The sequence below is a fragment of the Procambarus clarkii genome, chromosome 54, assembly GCF_040958095.1.
Source record: "Procambarus clarkii isolate CNS0578487 chromosome 54, FALCON_Pclarkii_2.0, whole genome shotgun sequence".
Lineage (NCBI taxonomy): Eukaryota > Metazoa > Arthropoda > Malacostraca > Decapoda > Cambaridae > Procambarus > Procambarus clarkii.
In genome coordinates this window covers 24592463-24618909 of record NC_091203.1, presented here as the reverse complement: position 1 = coordinate 24618909, position 26447 = coordinate 24592463, and the positions used below count along the sequence as shown (strand labels likewise).

The 26447-nt window shown below is 50.6% G+C and overlaps 1 protein-coding gene across 1 annotated transcript; it reads right to left on the bottom strand.

Moving 5' to 3' along the window:
- Nucleotides 1-3675: 3675 nt before the first annotated feature.
- Nucleotides 3676-25103, bottom strand: LOC123771303 (uncharacterized). The gene is made up of 2 exons (XM_045763788.2): nt 24946-25103; nt 3676-4534 (listed from the first exon to the last, which is right to left on the bottom strand). Exons 1-2 carry the CDS (start codon nt 25003-25005, stop codon nt 3944-3946), a joined length of 651 nt encoding a protein of 216 aa, XP_045619744.2. The 5' UTR covers nt 25006-25103; the 3' UTR covers nt 3676-3943.
- Nucleotides 25104-26447: the final 1344 nt, after the last annotated feature.

Genomic DNA, 26447 nt, shown 5'->3' with positions numbered 1-26447 from the left:
CGTAAACCTGTCCTTGAATCTCTACCTTTAGATTTCTGCACTCATCTTCGACTTCCCTATAACAATCCCTTGTCTCTCTCTCTCTGAACTTCGGTTTGCCCTGGCCCTCTGCGGTTCTACGGCGGCGGGCTCCGATGGCATTCATTATGAGATGCTTCATCTCCCTCCGTGCACATCTCAGTGTTTACTGAGTCTGTATAATAGGATCTGAGTCATCAGTCCTTGAGGACTGATGACTTCCTCACTCATCTACTCGATGCCGTTGTCCTCCCTGTTCACAAACCAGTGTCTCTGGGAACATCCCCTAAGGACTTTCGCCCTATTGCCCTCACAAGTTGTCTGCAAACTCTTTGAACGTATGGTTAACGTTCGTCTGATGTGGTTCTTGGAACACCATCACCACTTCTCCCTTTCTCAATTGGGTTTGCGCAAGTGCCGCAGCACGACAGATGTCCTGGAGAACTTGGAGGTCTATATTCGTAGTGGTTTTGTTGTGAAGACCTCCATTGTTGCTGTCCTTTTTGACCAGGAAAAGAATTAAGACACCACTTGGCGATACGATATTCTATCCCAGCTTCATTCTTTTGGCCTTCGTGGTCATCTCCCTCTCTTCCCCAAAATTTCCTCTCTCGTCGTTCCTTTCGGGTGAGGCTTGGTACCATGCACTTTCTCTGCCTCTTTTCAGCAATATGAAGGTGTGCCCCAGGGTAGTGTTCTGAGCAATACTCTTTTTCTGGTTGCCCTCAATGGTCTTCTTTCCTCTCTTCCTTCTTTCGGAGAGTATTCTCCGCTCTCTGTCGACGATGTTACCTTTTGCTGTCAGGGTGATGATTCGCCTCTCCTTTAACGCCGGCTTCAACTTGCGATTGATGCCGTGTCGTCTTGGGCCACTGATCATGGCTTTAGGTTCTCTCCGTCTAAGACTTGTGCTATGACTTTAACTCGGAAGCATGTCGTTCTTCGTCCTTCTTTGTCGCTTTATGGTCACCGTTCCGGCTCACGGCTCGTTGTCGCCGTGAGGGGGCTTGGTAAGCAGCTGCTGGAGTGTGATGCTCCATGGGTCAGTCCTCTGTCCTTTTGCAGCCTTATGCTCCTGCTGCTGCCTTTACCAATTTTGCCAGACACCTTGTCCTTTTCCTCGTGTCTCATTTTTCTCCCCCCCCCCTCTCTTCTCCTATCAAGTTGTCATTTCCTGCCGACCTTTTGCCTGTTTTGATTATTCTTTCGACCTTCTTTTGTTTTGATGCCCGGGTGTTTGGGGAGGCATACTCTTGCACCCGTAGAACTGTAGTACCCAACGTCTCGAGCGAGCGGACCCTTTTATTGTCAATCCTCCTTTCGTCACTGAGCCTGCTCTTGACGGACTCGCGGTTCTTAAGGTGGCGTTTGTGGGGCGTATACTCACGACGCACCCCTGGGGGGCCCCGGCAAGATCGCCGATACCTTCTTGTTGGGTGTCCTGCCTCTAATTGTGGCTTCATGTTGGGTGTGGGGGCACATTCGCGAATGAAAGTTTTCCCTCATTTTCATGGCTGATAATGTTTCCCTTGTACTTTCTCAGGATCGTGGGGTGGGCGACCAAACCCCCGAGTCAGACTGTGTTGGAAGACCAGGCCCTGTAGCCACTGCTGCATTGGGCCCCGACGACCTGACTACTCCCCTCTCTCCCTCTGCGGTTGGGTCGAGTCCCCAGCCCCCAGTGGTGACCACTTCGTCCCCCAGTGGTGACCACTTCGTCCCCCAGTGGTGACCACTTCGTCCCCCAGTGGTGACCACTTCGTCCCCCAGTGGTGACCACTTCGTCCCCCAGTGGTGACCACTTCGTCCCCCAGTGGTGACCACTTCGTCCCCCAGTGGTGACCACTTCGTCCCCCAGTGGTGACCACTTCGTCCCCCAGTGGTGACCACTTCGTCCCCCAGTGGTGACCACTTCGTCCCCCAGTGGTGACCACTTCGTCCCCCAGTGGTGACCACTTCGTCCCCCAGTGGTGACCACTTCGTCCCCCAGTGGTGACCACTTCGTCCCCCAGTGGTGACCACTTCGTCCCCCAGTGGTGACCACTTCGTCCCCCAGTGGTGACCACTTCGTCCCCCAGTGGTGACCACTTCGTCCCCCAGTGGTGACCACTTCGTCCCCCAGTGGTGACCACTTCGTCCCCCAGTGGTGACCACTTCGTCCCCCAGTGGTGACCACTTCGTCCCCCAGTGGTGACCACTTCGTCCCCCAGTGGTGACCACTTCGTCCCCCAGTGGTGACCACTTCGTCCCCCAGTGGTGACCACTTCGTCCCCCAGTGGTGACCACTTCGTCCCCCAGTGGTGACCACTTCGTCCCCCAGTGGTGACCACTTCGTCCCCCAGTGGTGACCACTTCGTCCCCCAGTGGTGACCACTTCGTCCCCCAGTGGTGACCACTTCGTCCCCCAGTGGTGACCACTTCGTCCCCCAGTGGTGACCACTTCGTCCCCCAGTGGTGACCACTTCGTCCCCTGGCACGGCTCCGTCTCTCATTGTGACTACTGCGCCTTTTACCCCCATGAACTCTGGGGGTTCTCAACGCCGTTCCCACCACGGCCGCACTCGCACGATCCCTTCCCATAATAGTACTTACAACGCCTTGTTTGGTCTCGCTACGTGGGCTAAATACTTTGATCTCCACCATCTGGATTCTACTACTCCTGACGATTTCTCCCTCCATAAACACCTTGTTGATTCAGTAGATGCCTGTTACTTTTAACTCGACCAGTTACGGTACGCGTGTCGTCGCTGCTGCTCCTCGGGATGCAGCTCGCTTAGCCGCTTTGTCCTGCATTGGAGAGACCCCTGTTCGGGTCTCCAAGAACGCTCGGTTTAATGCCAGTGTTGCCACTGTTCTCCTCCCACACCATGTTGCAACTGGTGTTCAGGACCTCAAAGATTGCCATGAGGATATTAAACATATCCTCGAAGCCCAAGGCCATTCTGTCCTCCAGGTGGACACGTTTACTCGACCCCCTCGTGGTCGTCGCCGTCAGCCCCTTCGAGTTGTAAAAATCACCTTTGATAGTAGGGCCCTTCCGCCCTCTAGTATTCTTGCTGGTGCCAGATGCTCCATTCAGGAGTACATTCCCTCTCCTAGACTATGCCATAAGTGTTGGAAGTTCGGGCACGGTGTCCTCAAATGCACCAGTACTGTGTATCTGTGCCCCTTGTGTGGGGACGATAGTCATTCTAAGTCCAAGTGCACTTCTCCCCAGGCTCGCTACCTCAATTGCGGTGAGGCCCACCCTACCTTCTCACGCTCGTGTATACACTACAAACTCGAGGAAGCCGTCCTCGCCGTCAGATATTGATGGCTAGTGCGGCTTGAGATGACTGCCGTGTCAACATAGTGTTATACAGGCGTGAGGTGTATACTAAGGTGAGCATATATGAAGACAACTACAAGGGCGGTGAAACCACGGGAGACATCTCCCGTCACGCAGGGTGCAGTCGCATCTCCACAGATCTCCAGTATCAGCTATTGATACTGGTAATGGCTCAAAAGGGTCACAACTTACGGGCTATTCATGCCTGTGCCACCTTTAGGGTGGCTTAATCTTCATCAATCAATCAATCGAAGGTGAAACATCTTGATGTATATATAATTTTCGGTTATATAGGTCCTCTTTTGGTCTTCAGTAAAAAGAGCGTCATATACAGTTAATTCTTTATTAAGCTTTCTTATTATAATACGGAAAATAATATGTAATTTCAGAGGGTAATAAGAGTCGCCGAGAACAACACACAAACCTTTGTTTAAATGTCAATAAAGTTCATCAAGACAACAGTTGGCTCTAATGTCAGTCCATCACACGTAATGAACTTTAATCTGCACGCTGTGAACACCAGCGTTCTGAAGGAGAGGTGCAGGGGTTGTACGCTTATGTCTAGGTAGGTATTTATGTGCATACATATCTTCTTGGCTACATATTGGGGCAAAACAAAATGCATGGCGCCGAATCGGAACATTTGTTGGTAGTGATATCAAAATTCCCAAACTGACACTCAAGTGAATACTGTGGTACACCTATTGTATCACAAAAGTAGTATCGCTTACAATCTTTGGGGTCTATCACATAAGAAAACAGATCAGAATCAGAGCAGTACGGCTTACAGCTGCAGCAATTCGCCTTATTTGCCTGACACGACGATCCGTCGAAGTATGGTTTGATAGCTTCACAAAAGTGTGTAGCTCCTGATACACATTCATGGTAAATTGAACAGTTATAGCGATCGGCAATGTAAGTAGGTGGTTCGGGAACATCAGGACACTCGTAAGAACAAGGAGAGCACTGGGTGACACACGTGTCGCCTGGCACACAGTCCTCAACGGTGCTGTTAAAGATCATGCCTTCTTCACACACGAAAGGTTCTTCGGTGGGCTCCCCCGACACACAGAAGTAAAACTGGCGACAGTTGGTGGGATCAGGCACCTTACCACCATCAACGGTGCTCCTGCAGTCTGGCTTACCACAGTCAATGCCTGCAACACCGTACATGCACTCCCAATGAATCTGCAACATGAGAAAGTTTAATCACAAATTTTAGTTTTTGTTATGAAAATAGGCAAGAAAATAATCATTACTAAATATGCAACATGTTTGATAAAATAATGTTTATACGATTATCTATGTGAGGAGGTGGTTCACCAGCTCACTTACAATAGTGCTCTTATGCCTGTGGGAGCCAGTACACTTGTTAAGTGGGCGGACTTAAGTTTTGTACCAGCAACCGAAACATCTAGTGTTTGGGCTCATGTGAGAGCCCCAGTCATCAGCAGTCCATAAATGTTACCCTGGCCGGGGTGGCATGTCTGTGGACAGTGCTAGAGCTGATAGCATCATCTCATTGTATGGCATGGAGCCAGACAACTTTGCGCGCGAACGGCTAGGCCGCAGGCGTGGGGTGAAACATGTGGGGTCCCACGCTCGCCGGCCACTTGAGTGGTTGTCATGGAAACCAGCCGCCATCTTAGAAACATCTTGAGCCGCCATGTTGGTCGGCCATCTTGGAGCTGCCCTAGGGGCTATGCTACACCGTCGCTGATTGGATGAGAGGGGTACGTAGGCCGCTGTATGCCTTCCTCTCATTGGTTATTTCGAGAAGGACACGGGAATAGCCGTTGTGTAGCATCATTCTGAACTCAGCCGCCACCTTGTCAAGACGTTCCTGTACTCAATTCGGCCAAATTGATGTATAGGGCGTCGTGGTGGCTGGACTACAACTGCTGATGCTTCCTGCTTCACCTACGACATCGGTCGTCACAGAATCCGGCCGAAGTCGTCGCTTGGAGGGGTTTAAGACATTATTGTATGCAGGGGGTAGAGGTACAGTGATCTGGGATCGTGGGGGAATGTGCATACGAGCAGCAACAGACTCGTAGATCCCATACCAGTGATGATTAGACTTGCTAGTGCTCTGTAGCAGTCGATGGGAACGGGGAAATTCGTGTCAGTGTTAAGGCAATTTCCCATGTTGGTGTTGGTGTGGCGGGCCTGCCCTGGATAGAAAACCCGGAACGGAAGACCACAGCACATAACCTTGGAGGGGATGGGCTCCTTGAGGCGCATATGCAGCGTGCGAGTACCCAGCCGGAGGCCCCGCAGCCGCCCGGCACTAAACAAGTTGTACCGATGACGCAACACCATACCATACCTCGTAAACACAGAAGAAAGCTCCACCTCTGGAAACGTAACAGGTACCCCGTGCACGCTCACAAAGGTCAGTGGACCCCACGGATCAGAGACAGTCACAGACACAGCCGAATGAGGAAGGGGAGTCGTCCGCTCGTTCCAACACCCCACAAACCGCTCGTATCCAGGTGACGTGGCAAACGTCACCGCCACGCGAGTGGGAGAAAATTTCTCGAGACCGAGGAGATCTTTAACATCCACCTGAAGGACATCCAAAAGCGCAGCCGCCACTAGTTCCCAATCCACCGGTGCAGAGAACTCCAGCCGAGCAGTATTCACACGGCGGATGCGGCCACCACCAGCCGCCGCCATATTGCTGACCTCCGCCTCAGTCAGCTGGCGCCCCACAGCAACGAGCAACCACCACCAGTCAGCGACAAACAGCTACTGGCAGCCAGAGCCCGACGTCCACGCCCCCCAGAGGCAGAGGACGGAATCAGGTCGTCACAGAATCCGGCCGAAGTCGTCGCTTGGAGGGGTTTAAGACATTATTGTATGCAGGGGGTAGAGGTACAGTGATCTGGGATCGTGGGGGAATGTGCATACGAGCAGCAACAGACTCGTAGATCCCATACCAGTGATGATTAGACTTGCTAGTGCTCTGTAGCAGTCGATGGGAACGGGGAAATTCGTGTCAGTGTTAAGGCAATTTCCCATGTTGGTGTGAGACGCTATCGTTGGGCGTGTCACCTGGGTATGAACGCTTCACTTCACCGGGGAGTCGAGGGTGCGAACTCAGCCGTGTTGAGTGGGAGGGGTTCGAGTGTGCGCCAATTTTCCGTATAAGTACTACGGTCAGGAACTACCGCCGCCTACGCCACCCGGAGCGAGCCAGCCACCTATAGCGGGGTGCCTGATGTATGGGAATGGTGTGTAAAGCCGGCAGTGTGAATGAGTAAGTACCTATGTGTGTATTTCGGTGATTAGTAGTCTCTAAAGCTTGAATTCGAGGTCAAGTGTTCCGTCACATTGTCACGCAGCACCTGTTCAGGTGGAGTGAATTGTGGGCGAGGAGATTAATCACCTGTGTTGTCATCTTGTCAGTCCAGAGGGACTTAAGGTCTGGTGTACACAGACGTACAGTGTGTGTGTGTGTGGGTACACACGGGAACACAGAATATACACAGATTAGCCAAGGACTGAGAAGATGTCCAAGTAATAATTCTTTTATTTCATTGTGGTAATCATTTTTGATCGTCCGTGGGACGGAGTGATATCATTTCCATGTGTGGTCTTGCAGGTGTGGAATTCCAACACTGAGCGCTCAGGTATGTGTAACGCCAGTGATTCCTGGCAATGATTATTGTGGAGTGTGCCACAGTGTGGCTTAAACTTCTTGTAGTGTTCCCAGGGCCGTGACAAGTGTGATTTATATAAATATATATATTGTGGTTGCAGTATTAATTAACGTAATTTTGGTGAGGTTTGGTGAGTGACGAGGCCGTCTAGAGAGACCGCCCCCGCTCTGTCGAGTAACGTAACTCTCGAGTGTTTATCGGCATGCGTGACCGATAAATCATTCACCCATGTGATTTAAGGAGTGTGAGATTCTCCTTAGTGTTCCCAATAACGTTTGATAGCTGTAGGCTACATGTGTCAGCGGTAATTATATATATATAAAATCGTAGTGTCACGGTGCCCAGTGTTAGTGTTATTTACTGTGTGGTGATTGCAATATAGTGACCTATGTTCTAGGGGTCATTTGCAGCAGTAAGTAAGTGTGTGCAGTATCCTAATATTTGGAAATTGGAGTACTTGCCGTGTGTGTTATTGCAAAGGGGTTGTTATTTGATAGTGATTGTTGCTAGTGTTGAGCAATCACCGGATGTGATTGCAGTCCAGTAAAACCATTGTGGGGCAGGGTTCTAGAGGGTTCATGTCCTGTATGTTATTTTACTAGATTCTGCAGTATTGTCATAGCAACCGGATTGTAACGTAAATCACTGTGATTTGTTAGTGTGATTTGTCATTGTTGTGGGTGAACTCGGCTGTAGACGAGTACTTGGATATACATATATTCTCCTGGTTATCTGGTAGGACATCGAAGTCCAGTATTCAGTGAGGTGATTGCGAGGCAATTAATATAACGTAACCAAGAGAACGCCCATTGCTTTAAGAGAATTTGTTCTTTGACAATTCGAGTAACGTAGAATGCGTTTGGGTTAATTTACTTTCCTGTAAGCAGCTACGGTAGTCTCGAGGAGCCTAGCCATCAGCCAGATAAGAATTAGAGTATTGTCTGTCGTAATTAACGGTCAGTGGGCCGGGTAATTGACGTGTTTCAGGAAGTCAAAGTAATTAATCTCGATCCTTGTTTGATCGACTCACACGAAGGCTACATTGTTCCATTAACGTAACGTCGTTATCTGCCCGGAAGTACCGGCACTTGATTGACTCGTGAGAGGAGTAGCGTCATTTTAGAATAACGTAAACGTGGGGCTAATTACTGTTATTAGTCGCCTGAATTGGTCTGAGTATGGAAGGCTTAGACGGAATTCATACCTTAATGTAAATTGCTGAGCCAGTGTGAAAGGTTGCGTATTTTAATTGTTTAATTATTGATCTTGAGGATAGTAATTAATTACTCTAAAGGTAATCACGAGTGATTACCGTTCTCTTAGCACTTTGGACATTGTAAATCAGAGTTTACCATCGCTGAGTGATTAGTAACCGATTAACGTAAATTAACGTAACTAGTAAAGAGATTAATCAGCTGTCTGGAAGTGCAGGGATTAATGGGATTTTCTCACTGAATGCTCGACGGGTAGAGTGTTGTTTGATTTTCGCGTTACTAGTGACAGTTGTAAGAGTTGTTAATTTAACGTAAATGTTACCTTGTTATTAACGTAAATGTTATTGTGTTATTAACGTAAATCAATTGTTATTGATTGTTGATCGTCCGTGGGACGGAGTGTTAACGTAAGGATTAATTTGAGGAAGGGTGCTGGAGTTGCCAGCGAACCCATTAGTTATTGTTGTCATTGAAAGACTACTGATTTGATTGCATTGCAACCGCTGTTGCAGGAGTAGACTGCACTGAGGCGTAGAACAGTTAGGAGGTTACTAGAGACGTGTTTCAGAACCTACTGTGTCATTTGCTGTAATTGTGATTATAGATCTGTTAGTTCTTGCTTGCTTGTTGATTCCTCTGTGGTAACGCTTATGTTCGAGTTTTTTTTTTATTTTTTTTTTATTTTTATAAATTACACAAATTACAAGAACACACAAAACAACGCAAACCTGTACACATCAAGTACACCAATGAAGTAACAGTACACAGGAATAAACAGTCTGTACACTAAACAATAACAGTAACCGCAAAACAAACACAAGCGCTGAACAAAATGAAAACGCATTGAAGCAATGGGCTAAACAGTACAGGGAAATAAGTGCTAAAACAGTACATGGAAACAATAGGCTAAACAGTACATATCTACATAGCAACACAGAACATGGCCAAGAAAATTACATGAAAAATAAATTAACAATAAAGTACATAAATAACATTGAAACACACCTGGAACCAATAACATAAACATACACAGACGTGGATATAGAATCACGTGCACAAAACCACGCCTACCACACACACAGAAGAACAAAGGAGCATAGGATCATACACGCGCTGCCCAGGAAAATGATATACACTAAATAAGAAGAAATTATGTACCCACACACTAAACACACTCTAAACAACAAGACAAACACACTCATACCACCCACACCACCACGGCACACCACACTGCACCCAAGCACGCAAAATAAAGGGTTACAGGCCAAAGCGAAACACGGCCACAAAAGGAACAGTAGAAAACAGTACAGCAGAAAACCCAGGCCCACGCAGGAGCCAAAACCCCCCTCAAAATCACACACCCACACGCATACGGACACAACCGGCACCCGGAGGTACGGAAAACACACCACACACACACAGGAGCAGCAGCATCTCAAGGGGGGAGACACACAAACACACGCAACCCCCGCCAAGGACACCCCAAGAAGCGGAAAGGGAGCGCATAGCAAAGCAAACCCCGAAACCCCCCAACCCCTCTAAACCCCCCCCATCAACACCCCAACCCCACCCAAGACGAGAACATCACCTTGCCACCAAGGCACCCGCCGACCCAAAGGCAACCCCACGAACATAGGCATCTGTGAACCACCGACCAAACTCCTCCGGAAAAGCGCGCTGCAACCACCACCAGGTAAACCGCATGCGCCCCCGTAAAAATCCTAAAATTCGGGCAATCCCAAAACCCTCCCGCCTCCCAACCCACACACAAAACACATAATCAGCAACCAAAACACACAATGTATTACGCACCCGCTGCGGATAAGCCGGAAAATACAAAAACAAAAACCGCAAAACATCACCCCGACAACCCGGACCACAAAACACCTCCAGGACATCCCGAAACCAGTCCACCAACCCCTGTAACCGGACACAAAAATAAAATACATGCACCTGCGATTCACATAAACCACAGTGAACACACGCCCCAGAATCCCGCAAGCCAAGCATACACAACCGCTCATTTGTCGCCAGCGACAAATGCAGAACCCGAAACAGCAATTCACGCTGCTGAGGCGCCAAGAACCGTGCCCCCAAACACGACCAGATACCACCCCAATCCCAACACGGGAACAAGCCCTCCACTCGAGGCCGCACCCGGGGCAACAACACCCCATACACAGCCTTGCACGAGAAAGACAGAAACCCAGGATGGCGGCAGAGCTCCCGAAGAATCCCCACGGCCCAAGAATAAACAGGGGGGGTAACCAAGGCCACCTCCTGACAAACCCCCAAATCAACCAAAAAACTGAAGCGAAGCGAGCAGAAAAACACACCCAGCGTATTCAACCCCCCACCGAGAGCCAGCCCCCGACGCAACGAGACCCAGAAGAGGGCCTTGGCCTTCGTGAAAACGTCAGGAATGCCAACACCCCCCTCTCTCACCCCTAACACCAACGTCGAACGGCGCACCGGTTGATAACGCCCACACCATACATATCTATACACCACACTCTCCAAACCCAAGGCCTTCCGACGATCCAACGGGAAACATCGAGCCACAAACCAGACACGCGACAAGACCTTACACGCAACAAGCAGTCCCCTCTGATAAATCGTCAAGGGCCGACGCGACAAAAGGCCAACTGCAACACCAACCGACCGAGAGACAGCACCCCAATTCCACTCCAAGGAGCGGTCATAGGAGGCAAACCAAGTAATCCCAAGAACCCGAATCGAGGAGACCACCGGAAACCACGACCTATCCCACACCAGGCGGGAGGCCCACTCACCGATCCCCATCAACCCCGACTTCGCCCGATTAAGAACGGCCCCCGTAGCGGACTCAAACCGCAGGAGAACGTCCTGGACAGCTGCAACAGAACCCTCCGAAGCTACAAATAGAATGGTGTCGTCAGCATACCCGCAAACGGGTAGCCGGAGACCGGACGGCAGACAAGGAGGCACGATCAAGGAACACGCTTTCACCGCCCGAAAAAGAGGTTCCTGAAAAATCACATACAAAAGCATGGACATGGGACACCCCTGACGAACGGAACGGCAAATAGGAAAAAATGAGCTAAAAAACCCATTCACACAAACGCGACTGCGACTCCGGACATACAACAAACGGATCCACCCCACAAACACCACCGGAAACCCAAGCCTCTCCATAGCACTAAAAACAAACTCTAAAGACACCCGATCAAAGGCCTTGGACCAGTCCAAGCTGATCATAGCCGCCGAAAGCCGATACTCGGACGCATAGAGAAGCACGTCACGAAGTAAGGCATTGCAATGCATCAGGGCACGGCCAGGCACACCACAAAATTGCTCCATAGAGACCACCGACGCAACGACACCCCGACATCGACGCGCTAAAACCTTAGAAAGAATTTTATAATCAACATTTAAGAGCGTAATAGGCCTCCAATTGGAAAACAACTGCAAATCGCCCGGCTTCGGGAGTAGCCGCACGATCCCGTCACAGAAGGAATCAGGCAGAGCACCCAAACGCAAACACGCCTGCACCACTTCCAAAAGCACCCCCCCCCAGCACATCCCAAAAGGTAAGGTAGAACTCAATGGGCAGGCCATCCGCACCCGGCACTCTCCCAGAACGAAACGACCGAACCACCTCCAGGAGCTCCACCGTGGAAACATCCTGCACCAACCGGGCACACTCCGAGCGCGACAAACCGGGGAAGCACCTGTCCAAAAAGGAACCCGCGAGCACACTATCACCATGCACCTCCCCATAGAGTGCCTCCAACTCCCGCCGTGCGGTAAGCAGAACACCCTCTGTGCTAGAAAGCACAGACCCATCAGGCCGCCGAAGGCCCTGGAGAAGAACGGAACCCCTAGCAGCCTTCTCCCTCCCTAAAAGAAAGGGAGAGAGCCTCTCCCCATCCACCCGCTCAGCTACACGAGCACGCACGCGAACACCGTCAGCCAACACCGCACGCAAATCACAAATACGCTCCTTACACTCAGCAATCTCACTAAAGCAGTCAACCCCAGCATTCAACCGCACATATAAAGAAGACAAACGCGCCTGAAGGAACCGCAGCAGACCAAACCTCCCGGCAGCCTCCCGCTTAGCAACAATCCCAAAAAACCTCCGACACTCCACCTTACACCACTCCCACCAAACGAACAAAGAGGAGAAATCAGCCTTCCGGGCAACGATGCCAACCCACCAGGCCCGAAACTGCGCACAAATACGTGGACAACGCAATAACCGACAATTGAGTTTCCACCACCCAGGCCCCACCCGCACCTGACTCCGGACACCAACCCGGACAACCACCATACAATGATCCGAGAAAGCCACCGGGACCGTGCGAAAATCAAAAACCGAACACTCCCCACCAGAAACATAGAACCTATCCAACCTAGAACTCGCCCCACGCGCAGCGAAGGTATACTCCAACGAGCCGCCACACAAAACAGCCGCATCGCGAAACCCGCACGCACGCAAAACCTCAATTAAAGCGGCCGAAACATTCCGAGGGTGAGCACTAGAGCAATCCCTCACACACGTAACACAATTAAAATCCCCCCCAAAGATCAAATCCCGCGTATCATGCCGCAGGTATGGCAAAAGCCCCTCCCGAAAAAACAGCTCCCGGTCCTGACGATGCGCCACCCCAGAAGGGGCGTACACTGTCAAGAACGGAATCACAACCCCCAAATACTCAGCCCGAACAAACAAGACCCGCCCATCTTCATCCATTTCCGTGTGAAGCACGGAAATGGATGCCCTCCGCGAAAACAACATCAGCGTTCCCCCAAAGGACGTCCTCGGCGGGTTCAGCACAACATGATACTCAGCACACAACCCCTGCAACACAGACACATCCCGAACATTGTGCTCTTGGATCAGAGCCACATCCACCCGCTGCTCCCGAAGCACATCCACAAGGCCCAATTGGACCGCCAAAGCATTCAGACCACGAACATTCAAAGACGCACAAACAATAGCAGGCGCCATCGAACCCATTAATGACCCCCAGCCCCTCCAGGACCACCAGAGGGCACAGAGCCACCCACTGCAGAGGCGCCGTCAGCATCCTGAGGCTCAAACTGCCGCCGTTCCACCGTCGGGGAATCCACCATAATGCCTGGCCTCTGATCCCGCAGGAGGCGGACAGTGCCGGCATCACCCAGCGAAGCACGCCGAGACCCCGCTGCCACTGACCAGGTATCACCAACGTCCACCACCGACGAGGAATTCTTGCTGCCAACCGGCACTGCATCACTTCCGGAATCCATATCAGACACAGGAGAATTAGGAGGACGAGGGGGGGCACCACCCAAGGCACAACTCCGCGAAGCCTCAATCCGTTTGCCAGGGGGCTCTCGACTGCGTGAGCGCGCCCCCGCAACGCGCTTCCGGCGAGGAGCATGGGAGGTCAACGCCCCCTCCTGGCACGCACCCGCAGGGGGAGCAGAAGGCGGACTCGCAATCCATGCAACAGGAACGCCGGCACCAACGACGACGCTCCCATCACCCTCAGTGAAAGCATCGCCCACAACGGGAGGCACCGAGACGACACTCCCAACACCTCGCCCATTCACCAACGAAGCACCAGGAACAGGATGCACCTCCACATCCACCGGAAGTAGAAGACGGGAATCAGGAGCAGCCACGTCCTCCACCACAGCTGGCACAGAAGACACGATAGGCACAGACGAACCAGCAGGCACAGCAGTCGCAGGTGCACCACCAGGCACAACAGTCGCAGGTGCACCACCAGGCACAACAGTCGCAGGTGCACCACCAGGCACAGCAGTCGCAGGTGCACCACCAGGCACAGCAGTCGCAGGTGCACCACCAGGCACAGCAGTCGCAGGTGCACCACCAGGCACAACAGGCGCAGGTGCACCACCAGGTACAGCAGTCGCAGGTGCACCACCAGGCACAGCAGTCGCAAGTGCACCACCAGGCACAGCAGACGCAGGTGCACCACCAGGCACAGCAGACGCAGGTGCACCACCAGGCACAGCAGTCGCAGGTGCACCACCAGGCACAGCAGTCGCAGGTGCACCACCAGGCACAGCAGTCGCAGGTGCACCACCAGGCACAGCAGTCGCAGGTGCACCACCAGGCACAGCAGTCGCAGGTGCACCACCAGGCACAGCAGTCGCAGGTGCACCACCAGGCACAACAGTCGCAGGTGCACCACCAGGCACAACAGTCGCAGGTGCACCACCAGGCACAACAGTCGCAGGTGCACCACCAGGCACAACAGTCGCAGGTGCACCACCAGGCACAACAGTCACAGGTGCCCCACCATTCACACCCCCACGCCGAGGACCAGCCAGGGATGCACCATCCTCACGGAGGGGGGGAAAATCCCCCACACTGAATACAGAAGCAGTCTCCAGTCGAGGAATCTCACACTGGGCAGCGTCATGGCCCTCCTCCCCACAGCGGAAGCACGTGCGGGCCTGCCCTGGATAGAAAACCCGGAACGGAAGACCACAGCACATAACCTTGGAGGGGATGGGCTCCTTGAGGCGCATATGCAGCGTGCGAGTACCCAGCCGGAGGCCCCGCAGCCGCCCGGCACTAAACAAGTTGTACCGATGACGCAACACCATACCATACCTCGTAAACACAGAAGAAAGCTCCACCTCTGGAAACGTAACAGGTACCCCGTGCACGCTCACAAAGGTCAGTGGACCCCACGGATCAGAGACAGTCACAGACACAGCCGAATGAGGAAGGGGAGTCGTCCGCTCGTTCCAACACCCCACAAACCGCTCGTATCCAGGTGACGTGGCAAACGTCACCGCCACGCGAGTGGGAGAAAATTTCTCGAGACCGAGGAGATCTTTAACATCCACCTGAAGGACATCCAAAAGCGCAGCCGCCACTAGTTCCCAATCCACCGGTGCAGAGAACTCCAGCCGAGCAGTATTCACACGGCGGATGCGGCCACCACCAGCCGCCGCCATATTGCTGACCTCCGCCTCAGTCAGCTGGCGCCCCACAGCAACGAGCAACCACCACCAGTCAGCGACAAACAGCTACTGGCAGCCAGAGCCCGACGTCCACGCCCCCCAGAGGCAGAGGACGGAATCAGGTCGTCACAGAATCCGGCCGAAGTCGTCGCTTGGAGGGGTTTAAGACATTATTGTATGCAGGGGGTAGAGGTACAGTGATCTGGGATCGTGGGGGAATGTGCATACGAGCAGCAACAGACTCGTAGATCCCATACCAGTGATGATTAGACTTGCTAGTGCTCTGTAGCAGTCGATGGGAACGGGGAAATTCGTGTCAGTGTTAAGGCAATTTCCCATGTTGGTGTGAGACGCTATCGTTGGGCGTGTCACCTGGGTATGAACGCTTCACTTCACCGGGGAGTCGAGGGTGCGAACTCAGCCGTGTTGAGTGGGAGGGGTTCGAGTGTGCGCCAATTTTCCGTATAAGTACTACGGTCAGGAACTACCGCCGCCTACGCCACCCGGAGCGAGCCAGCCACCTATAGCGGGGTGCCTGATGTATGGGAATGGTGTGTAAAGCCGGCAGTGTGAATGAGTAAGTACCTATGTGTGTATTTCGGTGATTAGTAGTCTCTAAAGCTTGAATTCGAGGTCAAGTGTTCCGTCACATTGTCACGCAGCACCTGTTCAGGTGGAGTGAATTGTGGGCGAGGAGATTAATCACCTGTGTTGTCATCTTGTCAGTCCAGAGGGACTTAAGGTCTGGTGTACACAGACGTACAGTGTGTGTGTGTGTGGGTACACACGGGAACACAGAATATACACAGATTAGCCAAGGACTGAGAAGATGTCCAAGTAATAATTCTTTTATTTCATTGTGGTAATCATTTTTGATCGTCCGTGGGACGGAGTGATATCATTTCCATGTGTGGTCTTGCAGGTGTGGAATTCCAACACTGAGCGCTCAGGTATGTGTAACGCCAGTGATTCCTGGCAATGATTATTGTGGAGTGTGCCACAGTGTGGCTTAAACTTCTTGTAGTGTTCCCAGGGCCGTGACAAGTGTGATTTATATAAATATATATATTGTGGTTGCAGTATTAATTAACGTAATTTTGGTGAGGTTTGGTGAGTGACGAGGCCGTCTAGAGAGACCGCCCCCGCTCTGTCGAGTAACGTAACTCTCGAGTGTTTATCGGCATGCGTGACCGATAAATCATTCACCCATGTGATTTAAGGAGTGTGAGATTCTCCTTAGTGTTCCCAATAACGTTTGATAGCTGTAGGCTACATGTGTCAGCGGTAATTATATATATATAAAATCGTAGTGTCACGGTGCCCAGTGTTAGTGTTATTTACTGTGTGGTGATTGCAATATAGTGACCTATGTTCTATTGGTCATTTGCAGCAGTAAGTAAGTGTGTGCAGTATCCTAATATTTGGAAATTGGAGTACTTGCCGTGTGTGTTATTGCAAAGGGGGTTGTTATTTGATAGTGATTGTTGCTAGTGTTGAGCAATCACCGGATGTGATTGCAGTCCAGTAAAACCATTGTGGGGCAGGGTTCTAGAGGGTTCATGTCCTGTATGTTATTTTACTAGATTCTGCAGTATTGTCATAGCAACCGGATTGTAACGTAAATCACTGTGATTTGTTAGTGTGATTTGTCATTGTCGTGGGTGAACTCGGCTGTAGACGAGTACTTGGATATACATATATTCTCCTGGTTATCTGGTAGGACATCGAAGTCCAGTATTCAGTGAGGTGATTGCGAGGCAATTAATATAACGTAACCAAGGGAACGCCCATTGCTTTAAGAGAATTTGTTCTTTGACAATTCGAGTAACGTAGAATGCGTTTGGGTTAATTTACTTTCCTGTAAGCAGCTACGGTAGTCTCGAGGAGCCTAGCCATCAGCCAGATAAGAATTAGAGTATTGTCTGTCGTAATTAACGGTCAGTGGGCCGGGTAATTGACGTGTTTCAGGAAGTCAAAGTAATTAATCTCGATCCTTGTTTGATCGACTCACACGAAGGCTACATTGTTCCATTAACGTAACGTCGTTATCTGCCCGGAAGTACCGGCACTTGATTGACTCGTGAGAGGAGTAGCGTCATTTTAGAATAACGTAAACGTGGGGCTAATTACTGTTATTAGTCGCCTGAATTGGTCTGAGTATGGAAGGCTTAGACGGAATTCATACCTTAATGTAAATTGCTGAGCCAGTGTGAAAGGTTGCGTATTTTAATTGTTTAATTATTGATCTTGAGGATAGTAATTAATTACTCTAAAGGTAATCACGAGTGATTACCGTTCTCTTAGCACTTTGGACATTGTAAATCAGAGTTTACCATCGCTGAGTGATTAGTAACCGATTAACGTAAATTAACGTAACTAGTAAAGAGATTAATCAGCTGTCTGGAAGTGCAGGGATTAATGGGATTTTCTCACTGAATGCTCGACGGGTAGAGTGTTGTTTGATTTTCGCGTTACTAGTGACAGTTGTAAGAGTTGTTAATTTAACGTAAATGTTACCTTGTTATTAACGTAAATGTTATTGTGTTATTAACGTAAATCAATTGTTATTGATTGTTGATCGTCCGTGGGACGGAGTGTTAACGTAAGGATTAATTTGAGGAAGGGTGCTGGAGTTGCCAGCGAACCCATTAGTTATTGTTGTCATTGAAAGACTACTGATTTGATTGCATTGCAACCGCTGTTGCAGGAGTAGACTGCACTGAGGCGTAGAACAGTTAGGAGGTTACTAGAGACGTGTTTCAGAACCTACTGTGTCATTTGCTGTAATTGTGATTATAGATCTGTTAGTTCTTGCTTGCTTGTTGATTCCTCTGTGGTAACGCTTATGTTCGAGTTAGTTCATTATGCAGTCCGAGGGGCTGGTGTCTAGCTGTCATTGATAGTGTCGAGGGGCTGGTGTCTAGCTGTCATTGATAGTGTCACAGGAAGGATTTCCAGTAACGTCATTGACATTTCCTTTGTTTTGTTGTAGTAGTTAGTACTTTATTGAATAAACTAAGTTGTTATGGTTAACACTGTCTTTTCCTTACACCCCCACACATTATTATTGTTATGCAAATGTTCTTCACACTCGACTAAAATTGAGACTAATTTTCTGAGCTTTGGATCAAATATACGGCACCACACAACAATAAATTATTGTTGTGAGAGCCCGTGACCTACTCGTTAGATTCGCTTCGGCGATTGGCGAAGGTCGGCGGCCTAAGTGGGGGGGGATTTCAATTTTCATTGGGGTCTCGGCGTTTGCTCGCGCCTAGTCAATTGTTCATACATGGTCCCAAAGTGAGGAATGAGCTGGTTACTACACTGGTGTGTTAGCTAAGCAAGTCCTTCCTCAGGCGACCTAGTTGAATATCACGACAGGAATAAAGGTTAAAGAATAAAGAAAGTTCTTAGAAATTTTCAGAGCTAAAATTCCTTATACCAATTTTAATTTATTCCAAAACTTCTCACAAGTTAAAAACCAAACTCTCACAATCTAATTCTTCGGAAAAATGAAATTATTTTGTCCATGTACACACAGTCTCCATCTGCACCCACATACAACCTCCTCATGTCTACCCCACAAACATCCTTCATATAAACAGTCGTGGTAAGGATACAGAGGGCACCCCACACCCATCCTGTGGGTGATGGTGGTCAGGACAGAGGGGCCCCCACACCCATCCTGTGGGTGATGGTGGTCAGGACAGAGGGGCCCCCACACCCATCCTGTGGGTGATGGTGGTCAGGACAGAGGGGCCCCCACACCCATCCTGTGGGTGGTGGTGGTAAGGATACAGAGGCCTCCCCCCCACACTCATCCTGTGGGTGGTGGTGGTAAGGATACAGAGGCCTCCCCCCCACACTCATCCTGTGGGTGGTGGTGGTAAGGATACAGGTGGCTCCCACCACACCCATCCTGTGGGTGGTGGTAGTAAGGGTACAGGTGGCTCCCACCACACCCATCCTGTGGATGGTGGTGGTAAGGGTACAGGTGGCTCCCACCACACCCATCCTGTGGATGGTGGTGGTAAGGGTACAGGTGGCTCCCACCACACCCATCCTGTGGGTGGTGGTGGTAAGGGTACAGGTGGCTCCCACCACACCCATCCTGTGGGTGGTGGTGGTAAGGATACAGAGGGCCCCCACCACACCCATCCTGTGGGTGGTGGTGGTAAGGATACAGAGGGCCCCCACCACACCCATCCTGTAGGTGGTGGTGGTAAGGATACAGAGGGCCCCCACCACACCCATCCTGTGGGTGGTGATGGTAAGGATACAGAGGGCCCCCACCACACCCATCCTGTGGGTGGTGGTGGTAAGGATACAGAGGGCTCCCACCACACCCATCCTGTGGGTGGTGGTGGTAAGGATACAGAGCCCCCCCTCCCCCACACTCATCGTGTGGGTGTGTAGGTAACAGTGCTTAGGAAGATAATGACTCTAGGAAATGTATCCCAATATTCCTTCAGTAATTAGGTCAGATTCTTCATCGATGAACTGGTGAGAAAAATGTTACCATATTCACAAAATCTGTTTACAGCTCTTTTATATATAACTAGTTTATGATAAGCCTAACACGAATAAGGTGAGGTGTAGTGAAGTGGTTCAGGAACACACAAAGCGAGCTCAACAGCTGGTCCACACAGCGGGCTCAACAGCTGGTCCACATAGCGAGCTCAACAGCTGGTCCACACAGCGGGCTCAACAGCTGGTCCACATAGCGAGCTCAACAGCTGGTCCACACAGCGGGCTCAATAGCTGGTCCACATAGCGAGCTCAACAGCTGGTCCACACAGCGGGCTCAACAGCTGGTCCACATAGCGAGCTCAACAGCTGGTCCACACAGCGGGCTCAATAGCTGGTCGACACAGCGGGCTCAACAGCTGGTCCACACATCACATCCTGGTACAACTTCACGACCACTTCTACGAAACACACGGTTATCCACGGGATAAAGTTTATATGCAATAATAAGTAATATAAATACGCACGATTAAAACGTAATTATGTGTTGAACCTGGAAGATTATCACGTTCAGGTGCACTCTAGTCCCCTGTACACTGACACCCTGTAGCACTCCACCACCACAACACACTCTAGCCCCCTGTACACTGACAGCTTGTAGCACTCCACCACCACAACACACTCTAGCCCCCTGTACACTGACAGCTTGTAGCACTCCACCACCACAACACACACTAGCCCCCTGTACACTGACACCCTGTAGCACTCCACCTCCACAACACACTCTAGCCCCCTGTACACTGACAGCTTGTAGCACACCACCACCACAACACACTCTAGCCCCCTGTACACTGATACCCTGTAGCACTCCACCACCACAACACACTCTAGCCCCCTGTACACTGACACCCTGTAGCACTCCACCACCACAACACACTCTAGCCCCCTGTACACTGACAGCTTGTAGCACTCCACCTCCACAACACACTCTAGCCCCCTGTACATTGACACCTTTTTTTTTTATTTTTTTTATTTTTACATGTAACACATACAAATTAAATACAATAAAAACAATAAGTACATTATCAAACAAAACAATAAACCACCAGCCAGAAGGGCCGACAGCAAATTACAAACATGACAAATGCAAGAGCAAACATCAAAAGAGAAAACAATGACAAACAAGCAAGCACAGTATCATTACAAAACAAAACAGTATAAACAAAACAACCATCAAGATGTATAACATGAAACATAACAAGAAAAAAACACAATAAACAACAAACAAAACAAAAATAACAAACAAGTACAACATTGTAATGCAATAATAAAACACCTGTGCAAGGTACATCACAGAAATAAAACATGAATAAAAACACTCACACCAAACCAAGCGCCTCGCAACAAAGGGAGAGGCCAAATTATACAATAAGAACAAACAAGCAATCCATGCAATCAAGAAAACAAAACATAGTAACATACACAACAAACAAGCACCCGCCTGAAGGACCGAGAACAAACACATCATAAAGGACATCATGAAATAGAACAAGAAAATCGCACAGCACACAACAGGCCAAAAACATAAATATATAACAATAATAAAAATAACAACAAAAACAATAATAATAAAAGATAATAAAAACAAACTAATAAAAATAAAAAAAAATAAAAAAAAATAAAATAAAAAAAAAAATAAAAAAAAAATAAAAAAAAATAAGTCAAGCAATACATAAGTAAAACACACATGGCAAAATGAGAACAGAAAAGCAAATACAGGAACAAAAAACTCCCTCACCAAAACACCGGCCTCGCAACAAAGAAGGGAGAGGCAAGGGCACAGAATACAAGTAGGCCATAGGGGCACACAACACTACAGGAACAAGAAATCAGCTAACATATTTGCCCGGGAACAAGACCCGGGGGAACCGCACATGGAACGCCTCCCAAAGCAGCCACCTCCCCCAAGAGGCTACACCCTCCACCAGGAACGCCATGTTATCCGGAACCCCGGCAACAAACACCTGCAAACAGGGAACCCAGATGGTGTCATGCCGGAGGCGAGTAACCGTCACCCTCCTCCATATAACGGGAACCTGCTCATCATGAAAATCCTCCGGCGGTTCAGACAGCAGGATCCTAACAACCGCAGCCTCCATAGCTTCAAGTTGCAACCCCGCAGGAGAGAGCCGGTCAGAGGGCACCACCACAGGGGCACCAGCGGCCACGGGCACACCACCAGACGACTGCAGGGAACCAGGGCGGCGCGCATCCTTGCGTAAAGTTACTACCAGGCCACGCCCAGCACCAGCATCCACACCATCCCTGGCAGCGGAAGCCACCACACCCCAATGCGGAGAGCCCCCTGACGGGGAAGGAACAGAGGGCACACCCAAGACAGGGGCATCAGCACCAGCAGGCACATGAACCTCCGCCACCACCACCCGCGGAGACAACGATGCATCCGGACCCACGCCTTCAACACCTGAAGACCCACAGTCACTGAAGTCAACAACATCAGCCCAGGCAGTAGACGAACGCCTGGAACGCTTGGGCTCCAGCCGGATATCGTCAGAGCCAGAAGCGGACCCAGAAACATGGGCACCACCAGCCGGACGAACTGACGCCTGACGCAGAACGGCAGCAGCCTCTACCACAGGAGGAACCGGACCACACACAGCAGGAGGCACCGCAGCCACCCCAGCACCCAGCACAGGAGGGACCCGAGGTGAGACTGCAGGGCCAGGTCCAGCAGCCGAAGACGAGGAAGCAGATGATGACGCCCCACAGGGAGTACCAGGAAGACCCACAGGAGCAGCAGGGGCCAGAGACAGGAGCAGGAGCAACATCCGGAGGAGTGCCGGCGACAACCGGGGGAACAACGGGCGACGCTGGGGGATCCTCAGCAGCGAACGGGACGCTCACCTCCTCACCCCTGGAGTCCTCCACCAGAGGGAGTGGCGGGAAATCCTCTTCACGGAACAAATTCATTGGAGCGATCGGATCAGCAGTACACCCTGCAGCCTGATGCCCCAACAAGCCACACCGGAAACAAGTACGGGGTTGTCAGGCATAAAACACCCGCACGTAGTACCCTAACAGCCGGACAGATGACGGAATGTCCGACCTCAGTCGCATCCCGAGGGTCCGAATGTTGGTCTTCACACCCGAATACGTTCCAGACGAGAGCGAGTTCATCCGCACACTGACGACGGAGCCGTACCTCAGGAAGAAACGCCGGAGGAGAGGCTCAGGAAACTCCATGGGGGCGCCATGGACACTTACATATGTCATAGCACCACTACGGTCCGAAATGGTCACAGACCCGGTGCCGTCTTGCAGCTGCAAAGTACCCCCTTCGTACCTCCGGAGAAAATCACGGTACACTGCATCACCCACAAACTTGATGATGACACGGCGAGCAGGGACCAGCTCGACACCATATACGTCCTGGACCGGGACTCGGAGCATGTCATTCAAGACCAAGTCCACAAGCGGGTAACCAGCACGGCCAGTAAACTCCAAACCTATGGAGTTTTTCCTCACGACAGCTGGAATAGGGCCGCCCATCGAAAACACACCACGTCCCCACCACCAGGAACAGCACGGAGGGTAGAGACACCCACACTCCCTGCTGGCGAGAAACGGCAATCACCCCAAAACTGCCGGAGCGGGTAAACGACACGTCCACACCGCTCGGCAGCCCACAGGCGACTCCTACGAAACACACGGTTATCCACGGAATAAAGTTTATATGCAATTATAAGTAATATAAATACGCACGATTAAAACGTAATTATGCGTTGAACCTGGAAGATTATCACGTTCAGGCGTACTCTAGCCCCCTGTACACTGACACCTTGTGGCACTCCACCACCACAACACACTATAGCCCCCTGTACACTGACACCCTGTAGCACTTCACCACAACACACTCTAGCCCCCCTGTACACTGACACCCTGTAGCACTCCACCACCACAATACACTCTAGCCCCCTGTACACTGACACCCTGTAGCACTCCACCACCACAATACACTCTAGCCCCCTGTACACTGACACCCTGTAGCACTTCACCACCACAACACACTCTAGCCCCCTGTACACTGACACCCTGTAGCACTTCACCACCACAACACACTCTAGCCCCACGTACACTGACACCCTGTAGCACTCCACCACCACAACACACTCTAGCCCCACGTACACTGACACCCTGTAGCACTCCACCTCCACAACACACTCTAGCCCCCTGTACACTGACACCCTGTAGCACTCCACCACCACAACACACTCTAGCCCCCTGTACACTGACACCCTGTAGCACTCCACTCAACCTCACTGTTTTCTATAGAATTTTCTTATCTCTTTCATGTTAATGTCATGATAACTTTTTCTTGTTTTTCTTTATTAAATAATAAACAATATAAAGATCATAATAACATCAATTTACAGGGGAAAATACTACATTTATATATAGTTTATATAATTATCAGTGATCTTCACCCATTGTCCTGGCTTCCTACCACCCTCTCACACACCTGGCTCCCTGCCACCCTCTCACACACCTGGCTCCCTGCCACCCTCTCACACACCTGGCTCCCTGCCACCCTCTCACACACCTGGCTCCCTGCCACCCTCTCACACACCTGGCTCCCTGCCACCCTCTCACACACCTGGCTCCCTGCCACCCTCTCACACACCTGGCTCCCTGCCACCCTCTCACACACCTGGCTCCCTGCCACCCTCTCACACACCTGGCTCCCTGCCACCCTCTCACACACCTGGCTCCCTGCCACCCTCTCACACACCTGGCTCCCTGCCACCCTCTCACACACCTGGCTCCCTGCCACCCTCTCACACACCTGGCTCCCTGCCACCCTCTCACACACCTGGCTCCCTGCCACCCTCTCACACACCTGGCTCCCTGCCACCCTCTCACACACCTGGCTCCCTGCCACCCTCTCACACACCTGGCTCCCTGCCACCCTCTCACACACCTGGCTCCCTGCCACCCTCTCACACACCTGGCTCCCTGCCACCCTCTCACACACCTGGCTCCCTGCCACCCTCTCACACACCTGGCTCCCTGCCATCCTCTCACACACCTGGCTCCCTGCCACCGTCTCACTCATCTGCTGCAAAAGATAACGTACCTCCTCGTTGTCACTTGTTTTATTCCATTCGTTTCCATATAATTTACCCCTTGACTAATTGTTATAATTATATAGGTTAAATAAAGAGAAACCGGGCCATGGTTGAGTAAGTGTGCTGGGACTCACCAGGCAGAGAACCAGGACCACGGGCAGTGTGAGGACCCTGAGGGAGGTGGAGGCGGCCATGACAGCGTCGGGAGGGTAATGCCTGGCTCCTCCGGCAGGTGGCGGCCGTGTGACCAAGTGGACGGGTGTCTCTGGCAGGTATATCAGCTGCTGTATCTTGCACGGTATATATATACACCCACACAACCCCCGGCGGCGTCTATCTCCGGCTGGGCCACTCTATGGCGCACTAACATTGAGTTCTCGCTCAATGACTCGCTAACTGCTGATTTCCAAGTACCGGACGTAAACGTACCAAACTGGTTCCTCAACCGCTCGGCCGCGGTTTTGTCGGGTTGGCTGCACTGACTCATTGTAGCACTCCACCACCACAACACACTCTAGCCCCACGTACACTAACTCCTTGTAGCACTCCACCACCACAACACACTCTAGCCTCACGTAGAGGCTGGCCCAATCAAACCCTTGATTGGGCCAGCGGTTTTGGGCTTCCAGAACTTCCAGGAGGACTCAATAGAGTTCTGGGTTGGTTAACGTTTGTACCACCCTGGCCAAGCGGTTAAGACAAACATCTGGGAATCACTAGTTTGCGAGTCTTCCAAAGGGTTGCCTAAACGGTAGGAGTGAGTGCCTCCCCCCCCCCCCCAAGAAGATACAAAGCCAGTGTTCTCAACGCTTATATTCGTTGAGCCCTTACCCACTGCTCTGAAAGGAGCAACGTGAGTAGGGAATTTGAAAGAATAACTCAGGTGTTGGTGAACAATGGATATAGCAACACAGAAATAAACACTATTATAAGACGACACCTGGACCGATGGTACAATCCTGAACCAAGAACAGAAACCACAACGCCTGCAATAAAATTATATTACAAATCAACCGTTCACAGTGAACATAAAAAAGAAGAAAGAATAATGTAAGAAATAATCCGTAAAGGAGTAAAAAGTACAATTCCTAACCAAAACATAGACTTATTCATATATTATAAAACAAAGAAGACTACCGACTCCATATTAAAAACAGTCTGAAACCGACGTAGAACCCTTTACAGCAGTTAGACGTGGTAGATATGTACACTTGCCCCCATGAAGGATGTAGCCTTCGATCTAAGTACATAGGTATGACGTCGATCAAGCTGACGAGGCGTTTGACCTGCAATCTTCAATCCGGTGCCCCCAGAAATCACATGACAAGCCCCATGACATCACCCTAACAAGAGAAATGCTGAATAAAAACACTTGTATAATAGACAAAACCCAAGATGTAAGAAGATTACAAATTCTTGAAGCAATCAACATAAAAATAGTACAACCCACCATAAATACCCAAATTACGGAACTATTCACTCTACCCACCATGAGAGTAAGAACACGAGGATGCCAACATAGAAGACACTGGTCAACATGTTACGCCCACTACACCTGATTAATCTTTGTATGTGAATCGGACCCCATTTACGCCCTTTTTTCTCAACTTTAATGCCTTATTTTTCTCCCCTTTAT